Source organism: Bufo gargarizans, chromosome 2, assembly GCF_014858855.1.
Source record: "Bufo gargarizans isolate SCDJY-AF-19 chromosome 2, ASM1485885v1, whole genome shotgun sequence".
In the NCBI taxonomy this organism is placed as follows: Eukaryota; Metazoa; Chordata; class Amphibia; order Anura; family Bufonidae; genus Bufo; species Bufo gargarizans.
Window position 1 is genome coordinate 203,427,502 of NC_058081.1, and position 10,094 is coordinate 203,437,595.

The window sequence follows — 10,094 nt, forward strand, 5'->3', positions numbered from 1 at the left end:
TGTGGCAGATTGCGTCCCCATTGACTTACATTGTGGGTCAGAACGGATCCGTTTGGCTCAGTTTCGTCAGACGGACACCAAAAGGCTGCCACAGCGTTTTGGTGTCCGCCTCCAAAGCGGAATGGAGACGGAACGGAGGTAAACTGATGCATTCTGAGCGGATCCTTATCCATTCAGAATGCATTAGGGCAAAACTTAACCCGTTTTGGACCGCTTGTGAGAGCCCTGAACGGATCTCACAAACGGAAAGCCAAAACGCGAGTGTGAAAGTAGCCTAAACTGTGTAAAGTAATTAACACTGAAGAGGACAGTATACCGCTACAGATGGATCTGCATAGATTGGAGGCTTGGGCGGAGAAGAGGCAAATGAGGTTTAAAGGGGTTTTGCAGTTTGTTTTAACTGATGATCTATCCTCTGGATGGATAATCAGCATCTGATTGGCGGTTGTCCGACATCCGTTACCCCTGCCAATCAGCTGTTTGAAAAGGCAGCGGTGCTCCAGGAGCGCCGCTGCCTTCTCACTGTTTACCGCAGGCCCATTGACGTCACGACTAGTATCAACTAGCATGTGCGGGGCAAAGCTCTGTTCACTTGAAGGGAGCTTAGCCGCACCCAGGCCAGTTGATACAAGTCATGACGTCACTGGGCCTGCGGTAAATAGTGAGAAGGCAGCGGCGCTCCTGGAGCACCGCTGCCTTCTCAAATAGCTGATCAGCAGGGGATCCCGGGTGTCGGACCCCTGCCGATTTAGATCCAGAGGATAGATCATCAGTTTAAACAAACTGCAGAACCCCTTTAACATGGACAAATGTAAGGTTATGCACATAGGAAGGAATAATGCAAGTCACCCATACATACTAAATGGTACTGGGTAAGGCCTCCTGCATACGAACGTGTGCTTCCCATTGCCGTATTGCGGACAACATTTGCGGATCCGCAATACACTGGTGCCGTTCCATGTGCATTCTGCATCACGGATGCGGACCCATTCACTTCCGCGGGGCGGAAGCACGGAATGGAACCCTATGGAAGCACTACGGAATGCTTCCATGGGGTTTCGTCCTGTACTTCCGTTCCGCAAAAAGACAGAACATGTCCTATGTTTGTGGAACGGCCGGATCGCAGACCTATTAAAGTGAATGGGTCCGCGATCCGCTGTGGCTGCCCCACGGATAGTGTTCGTGCATTGCGGCACGTAATTTGCGGGCTGCAGCACGACCACGGGGCGCGCATGTTTGTGTGCAGGTGGCCTAACACTGACATGGAAAAGGACCTAGGAATTTTAGTGAACAGCAAATTAAGCTGTAGAAACCAGTGTAAGGCAGCTGCTGCCAAGGCCAATAAGATAATGGGTTGCATCAGAAGGGGCATAGATGCCAGTGATAAGAACATAGTCCTACCACTTTACAAATCACTAGTGAGACCACACATGGAGTACTGTGTACAGTTCTGGGCTCCTGGGAACAAGGCAGACATAGCAGAGCTGGAGAGGGTTCAGAGGAGGGCAACTAAAGTAATAACTGGAATGGGGCAACTACAGTGCCCTGAAAGATTATCAAAATTAGGGTTATTCACTTTAGAAAAAATACGACTGAGGGGAGATCTAATTACTATGTATAAATCTATCAGGGGTCAGTACAGAGATCTCTCCCATCAGCTATTTACCCCCAGGACTGTGACTGTGACGAGGGGACATCCTCTGCGCCTGGAGGAAAGAAGGTTTGTACACAAACATAGAAAAGGATTCTTTACGGTAAGAGCAGTGAGACTATGGAACTCTCTGCCTGAGGAGGTGGTGATTGTGAGTACACTAAAAGAGTCCAAGAGGGGCCTGAGTGTATTTCTGTAGCAGGCTCGGACTGGCCCACAGGGGTACAGGGGAATCCCCCGGTGGGCCCCTAAGTAAGGTGGTCCCCTAGCCTCCCACCTCCTGCACAAGTGGCACATAACACATTAGATTTACTGCACTACATACATATATTTAATGTACAGCACCTTAACCAGCCTATGTTCATATAAAAAACTTAAATTATTTATTATATTCAAATTTATCCGTATAGTGGGCCCCCAAAATACATTTTACTGGTGGGCCCTAGGTACCCCAGTCCGACACTGTTCTGGAGTGTGATAATATTACAGGCTATAGCTACTAGAGAGGGGTCGTTGATCCAGGGAGTTATTCTGCTTGCCTGATTGGAGTCGGGAAGGAATTGGGGAAAATTGGCTTCTACCTCACAGTTGTTTTTTTTTGCCTTCCCCTGGATTAACTTGCAGGATAACAGGCCGAACTGGATGGACAAATGTCTTTTTTTCAGCCTTATAAACTATGTTACTATGTTACAGCTTCTTACAGCTGTATGCATACAAGTAGCTGTGCTGCATATCTAACAGCTATGCTTAACAGAAAACACACACAACACTGCTGTACAGACGTCACAAGTGCGCACACAGCTCTGCTATACTGTAAGTTGTCACCCACACCGGGCTCTGATGGCCGGACACGGCACACATGCAGCCACGCTGACTGTTCCTCCCTTTTACTGAAGTCCTTTAGATGCAGACATCCAGACGCTGCAGCAGCACAGCCTAGAACTTCACTCTTCCTACATGTGACTGATCACATGATCACGATGACATCATCAAAGGTCCTTCAGCTCCTTAGAATCTAGTAATCACCCTTGACCAGGAACGAGAGCACAAGGTTGGTACATATGTAATGTTTATGTAATTATTTATATAGCACCAACATATTCAGCAGCGCTTTACAGACATTGTCATCACTGTGGTTTGCTGTCCCTGTGTGTATTGGGTGATCCGTGAGCAGATCCATAAGAGCTCTGGAAGCCCGGGGTGAGGCATGCAGGTGTGGTGGCTGTTCACACTGGGGACATCAGCAGTTGCACTGTTTGTAGTGTGATTTGTATTATGTAGGAAACACATTGGAAAATTTTAATAAGCAAAATATTCCAAATACATGAATTACATTGATTTAGCCATAGGTTTGCCCCAGAATACATGGAAAAATAGGGCATTTGGGCTGAACAGCATATTTATGATGTGCCTGTGCGGCCAGGACTGCAGTCACGCCTAGTGCAATCTACTTATCAATGAATTCTGACAACTTCTTAATTAGGAAATAGAAAGCAATGACAGGTGTCACCAGCGTCCTGATGATGTGTCTGGTGCGCACGTCACTGGGCGGGAGACTGGCACCATTCATACGAAAGGGTCAGTGCTAATAGAAGGCTATGGGTATGGCAACACATTGCATAAATGCTGCAGAATTGCATGTGGGAAACTCCACAATTTACCCAACCATCCTGGATCCGGTGGGACAGTACCGGATTTTAGCGCTTGTCCCACCGTCACGGGTGGGCTGATGTATTTACCGATTTCAACTGTATCTGTAGGCCTGATGACATCACTGCAGGGAGAGCATGATGTTCTCCAGTCATCAGGGCTAGGAAAGTATTACTTTATTTTATGAGCACTAAGGGGACAACATTCTTGTCCATGAGGCAGTGGGGGGGTCAGCACTAATTTGTGGGGGCACTAAGGGGGCATTCTGCTGTGTGGGAGTTTGAAGGGGTACTAAGGGAGTGTTTTACTGTGTGGGGGCAGTAAAGGGGCATAAGTACTGTTTGGGAGCAAGAAGGGTGGCTTAACTACTGTACGGAGCACTAAGGGGGCATTCTATTGTGTGGGAGTACTAAGGGGACAGAACTACTGTGTGGGGACACAAAGGGGGTATTCTAGTGTGTTGGGGTACTAAGGGGGGCATAACTACTGTGCGGAGCACTAAGGGGCCACTCTACTGTGTTGGGATACTAAGGGGACATAACTACTGTGCAGAGCACTAAAGGGGCACTCTACTGTGTTGGGGTACTAAGGGGACATAACTACTGTGCAGAGCACTAAAGGGGCACTCTACTGTGTTGGGGTACTAAGGGGACATAACTACTGTGCAGAGCACTAAAGGGGCACTCTACTGTGTTGAGGTACTAAGGGGATATAACTACTTTGCGGAGCACTAAGGGGGCACTCTACTGTGTGGGGGTACTAAGGGGAAACTACTATCTGGGGCACAAAGGGGGCATTCTACTGTGTGGGGGGGCACTAAAGGGGCATAACTACTGTTTGGGAGCAGTAACGGTGGCTTAACTACTGAGAGGAGCACTAAGAGGGATATTCTACTATGTGAGGGTACTAAGAGGACATAACTTCTGTCTGGGGGCATTCTACTGTGTGGGGTATTAAGGGGACATAACTACTGTCTGGGGACACAAAGGGGGCATTCTATTGTGTGTGGGCACTAAAACTACTGTTTGGGAGCAGGAATGGTTGCTTAACTACTGTGCGGAGCACTAATGGGACATTCTACTGTGTGGGGCTACTAAGGGGACATAACTACTGTCTGGTGACACCAAGGGAGCATTCTACTATGTGGGGGCACTAAAGGGGCATAACTACTTTTTGGGAGCAGGAACGGTGGCTTAACTACTGTGCGGAGCACTAAGGGGGTATTCTACCGTGTGAGGGTACTAAGGGGACATAACTACTGTCTGGGGACACAAGTCGGGCATTCGACTGTGTGGGGGGTACTAAGGGGGCATTCTACTGTGTGGGGGTACTAAGGGGACATAACTACTGTCTGGGGACACCAAGGGGGCATTCTACTATGTGGGGGCATAACTACTGTTTGGGAGCAGGAATGGTGGCTTAACTACCGTGCTTGTGTGGGGGTACTAAGGAGACATAACTACTGTGTGGGGACACAAAGGGGGTATTCTACTGTGTGGGGGTACGAAGGGGACATAACTACTGTGCGGAGCACTAAAGGGGCATTATACTGTGTGGGGGTACTAAGGAGACATAACTACTGTCTGGGGACACAAAAGGGGCATTCAACTGTGAATAGGGCATTCAACTGTGAGGACACTAATGGGGCATTCTTAATGTAAAGGGTTTGTAAAAGGGAATACTGCATTGCTGGATTCCAGCAGGCAGTTCCATCAACGGAACTGCCTGCCAAATCCGGCAATCTGTATGCAAACGGAAACCATTTCTAGACGGATCCGGATGCGGATCCATCTCACAAATGCATTGTAAGACCGGATCCGTCAATGGATCCCAAGGACGGAACTCAATACCGGAAAACTTTGACGCAAGTGTGCGGTGGGGCTGCTCCCCCAATGAAAAACACGCTACAGTGTTAGGGGTTGAGCAGCTCCCCCAGATTTGCCACTATATTTCTGTGTTTTTGTCTTGTTTTATATGTAGTGTATGTGCCTTCACCTGGCATTCAAACACTCTTTGCACCTGGTAGCCTCCATCACATGGTCTGATATGGGTGTGGCTTACAGTCTGGCTTTGTTCACATTGCACTAGTTGTCCTGCTAGGCGGTTGTGTGGAAGCTTGGCTGTGAGCTGGATTACATCACCCTCAGACCTTGTTCACACCATAGGTAGCGTAGTGGTAGGACCCCTTGCCTATGCTGAGGAACCGTGACGTGGTGCTTGGGGCTCCGATATCTTCCTGACAGGAATATATTGGCAAAAGTCTCAGCTTTTAATATCTGCATTTATGACTAGCCAGTATAGTCAGTGGTATATCCGTGTGGTGCATTTTTTCTGTGATTTATGATTATATTTTCATCCGCACAATGCTCCGTTTTGTGTAGGATGCCTTTGTGGTGCATGTGGACCGCGCCGACATCCTCCACCGTATGCAAAATATTTTTTGCTGGGGATAGTCGTTTGCTGCGGTCCACATGCGGTGGGGCTGCTCCCCCAATGAAAAACACGCTACAGTGTTAGGGGTTGAGCAGCTCCCCCAGATTTGCCACTATATTTCTGTGTTTTTGCAAGTGTGAAAGTACCCTAAAGCCCTCTCTCAGCCTATCAGTGCAGCCTGAAAATTTGTGCTACTGCTCTACAGCGGATTCCACGCACGGGATCCGCTCATGTGAAAGAGCCCTTAGGGCAGGGGTCAGAAACGATCAGCACTAGAGTTTATGTGAAACTACAACTCCAAAATACACACTTGTACGGCTGTCCTTGGAACTTCCGTAGAAGTGAATGCTGCACACTGGGAGTTGTAGTTTCACAACAGCTGATATGCCAACGGTTGCTGATCTCTGCTTTAGGGCCCATTCACACAACCGTATATTTAAGTCCGCATCTGTTCTGCAATTTTGTGAAACGGATGGGGACCCATTCATTTCAATGGGGCTGCAAAGGATGCGGGCCCCACAAAAAAAGTTAGAGCATGTCCTATACTTGTCCCCAATTGCAAGAAAAGGCTTTTCCATCATAGGGCTTTTGTACATAAAAAGCCACAAATAGATGCTTATAGACAGAAATACTATAAAGATGAAGCAGAGGTCATTTTGTCACCGCATGATCTTTATCTACTTGAGGCATAATGTGCGATTTACAAACATATTCTAGACAGGATTGTTATTTACGTTATTATATTTCCCCCAAAACTGTCTCCGGTACTTTTTTGTGCACTCAAGTTTTCCATGTGCATTGTGACTACTCCATTACAGTAGTTCCATAGACACCAGTCAGTAAGATCCCATCTTTATACTATTTATTACATTCCTGTGATGCTGCAGTATGTCAATGCCCCATAAATATTCTGTATGATAATGCTGATATCTTCTTATCTCCAGGATGCTGCGGCACATACAGCGTATTTGTAAACTATCTCCATGTCCCTTCCTAAATCAGGGGGTTAGAAATTCAGTCAGCACAACACCAAAGAACTGCACAAACCGGATAAAATGGTTCATCGCTGCAAGAGAAATATCCACATCTCAACCATTACAGAAATCCCAGCAACCGGGATCCTCGAAGGCCCCAATATCGTTGCGAACAAGGCTGCTGGTTAGCTGCATTATTGGTGGAGCTGCAGTGGGAATCTGGCAATATCTGCGGTGGGAGAAACAGGAGAAGAAGAAGCTGGAACGCATTGAGCAGCTCCGTACCCTAGCAGTTGGTCAGGGAGACTTCAGTCTTACTGATCACAAAGGCCAGCCTTGCTGTAAAAAAGACTTAAAAGGTAAATGGGTGCTGATGTACTTTGGCTTTACCCATTGTCCTGATATCTGTCCAGATGAACTGCAAAAGCTGAGTGCTGCGGTGTCCCTGTTGGACAAGGACTCCACTTTGCCCCCTGTGCTTCCTGTCTTTGTTTCAGTGGACCCCGAGCGTGATAACGTTGCGGCGCTAGCAAAGTATGTTAGTGAATTCCATCCACGACTCAAGGGTCTGACTGGCACAGAGGAGCAGATCAAGGCAGTAGCCCAAGCCTATCGCGTGTACTACAGCGTGGGACCTCGTGACGAGGACAATGATTACATTGTTGACCACACCATCATCATATATTTACTGAATCCTGACGGACTATTCACAGATTACTATAACCGGAGTAAAAACGATCAGGAAATAGCTGAAAGCGTAAAACGCCATATGACGACCTACAAGTCGCTATTCAGTTGACAGTGTTTGCCAAGTTCTGCCACTGGACTGTAAACCTCTGATTCTCTATTCACATTGGCCCCAGTTTTGGGGGATTGTTTTGGTTCATTTTATACCCATAAACTTCAGACATTGAATATTGCTATTTCTTTGTTTAAATGAATTTAACTGCACTTTTTTTGTACATTGAAAGTGAGAATATCATAAATCACGCTGTGATTGTGTCTAGAAGAAGGCAATAAAATGACATGATTGAAGCTGTTTGTCAGTGCGTTCATTCTGGTTGAAGATGTCAATGAACTGGGGCTAGGAGTATCAGTATAGGACTGAAACTCCTGGCTCCAATTCATCTTCTCTGGTGCCTCTATGGATCCAGTAGTGGCCACACACATCTTTCTGATGCTGGCCTGTAAGCTAAAAGGGATCAAGCGTGAAAATAGAGAAGAAGGAATCTGAATTTTTCCCTTTCATCCTCCATGACCGCATACCATGAGAGATGACCCGCCTCCAACCAGGTAGGGACAGGAAGAATACATTTGACCCTCCTCCTGTCTTCCTGTCCCTTCCAGGTGGGAGACGAGTTTTTTTCTCATGGCAAATGCTGTGGGACCACGTCTTTGGAGGCAGACAGAGGAGGCTGTTTTAATTTTATGCCTTGGCCACATGAGGGAGGCAGGCAGCACCCGTTCCCTAGTTTGGTACCTGTGGTGCTGGAGGGTCCACTATATGCCGGGCGTTTGCTCCTTATCTCCCACTCTGTGCGTCGGGCGGGGGATTCCAGGTTGAGACCGGACACTCAGTGAGGTATGGTATGAAAGAGAGGGATTTAAAAGAAGCAGAGGCACTATGAAGGAATTTTCCAGGAATAAAACAGAAGAAAATAGGGAAAATATGGAGAATGCAAGCCAGGAGTATTCTGATTTTCTCCTGGATAAGGCACAGCAGAGGCTTTTTTTTTTTCTTTTTTTTTTTTTAAGGGACAAAAATATTTTGCCGAATCTGGCCGCCCAGGGAAATTGCTGGCTAGGGTGATCTCGAATCAGGATAAAAAAAAAAAGACCAAGTATTCGTTCATCTGAAGGAATAATTATTGAAGATCAAGATTGTATAAAAGGAATCTTTGTGAAGTATTTTGTGGATTTATATAAATCAGACAAGAATATTCCAGATGAAATGATGGATTCATATTTGGATTCCATCTCTCTTCCAGTCCTTACGGACACCCAAAGAGAATTTCTTGATGTTGAATTTTCCCTACAGGAGTTAGAGGCGGCAATAAAGGCCTGTTCGGGAAACTCCTCCCCTGGTCCAGATGGATTCCCATATCAATTCTAGAAATGTAGGGAGGTTATTCTCCCTTGTTTATTAAGGGTATTTACTGAATCATTAGAGGACGGTACCCTTCCGGAATCGATGACAAAGGTTGTAATAACATTAATATTAAAAAAGGCAAGGATCCCTTCGATATGGAGTCATATAGGCTGATTTCTTTATTGAATACAGATGTGAAGCTTCTTTCAAGGATCCTGGCTACAAGGCTTGCTAAGGTTATTACATCAATTATACATTCTGATCAAAATGGCTTTATTCCTAATAAGGGTACGTACTATAATTTGCATCGCTTGTTTGCGAATATACAATCTTCCGGGAAGGGGGGGTGTTTCTCGTTCCAACCTGTCTCTTGATGCCTCTAAGGCTTTTGATAGGGTGGAGTGGAGATTCCTCTGGAAGGTTTTGAAAAAAATGGGATTTGGTGCTAGGTTTATAAATATGATTAAGCTTTTGTACAAGTCCCCTTAGGCGAGTTTGAATATTAATGGAAGTTTGACAAATTACATTGAGTTGAATAGAGGTACCCGTCAAGGGTGCCCATTCTCCCCATTACTACTTGACATTTATATTGAGCCTCTTGCTGTAAGGGTAAGGCAAGATTCTAGGATTGAAGGGTTTGGGAAATTAGGAATAGAGGCTCGCATTTCGTTATATGCAGACGACGTGTTATAATACTAATGTTACACTCCCAAGAATTATTCAAATAGTAAATTTCAGGTCTTGATATTAACTGGTCAAAAACGACTCTTATGCCTGTAGACAGACTTGAGCTTCCCAGTGAGTTGTTTTTGAGTATGTTGAAGATTTCTGATTATTTTGAATATTTGGGTATGATGATATCTCCTAAGATTGAAGATTACTTGCACCTTTTTATTTTTTATCAAATCATTTTTATTGATCAAGTATATTAAACTTTTTCTGATAATACATTGTCTCTTCTATAATTATACAGAAAGTAAAAAAAAGTACAATATCAGAAGACAACATCTGATGACAAATCAATCTCGGCAGTATACAATGTACACAATCAAGAGCAAATATTGAAAATTGTAGACACAAAACATAGCATAGGCCATACCCCCCCCCCCCCCCCATGAATATATGAATAGGAGCATGAATACCTCTGTCGTATCCTATATAACAATATGGGTATGAGACAACCATTCATTCCACAATTTCTCAAACTTCTAAGGACAATCTCTCTTCACAAACACACTTCTTTCCATAGTCAACATGTCATGCGCTCTTCGCACGAATTCACCCACTGTTGGCGGAC

General features: G+C 45.6%; 1 protein-coding gene across 1 annotated transcript; it reads left to right on the forward strand.

Annotated features, from left to right (window-relative positions):
* Nucleotides 1-2,559: 2,559 nt before the first annotated feature.
* Nucleotides 2,560-7,749, forward strand: LOC122929743 (protein SCO2 homolog, mitochondrial). The gene is made up of 2 exons (XM_044283416.1): nucleotides 2,560-2,702; nucleotides 6,679-7,749. Exon 2 carries the CDS (start codon nucleotides 6,680-6,682, stop codon nucleotides 7,505-7,507), a length of 828 nt encoding a protein of 275 aa, XP_044139351.1. The 5' UTR covers nucleotides 2,560-2,702; nucleotide 6,679; the 3' UTR covers nucleotides 7,508-7,749.
* The last annotated feature ends 2,345 nt before the right edge of the window (nucleotides 7,750-10,094 follow it).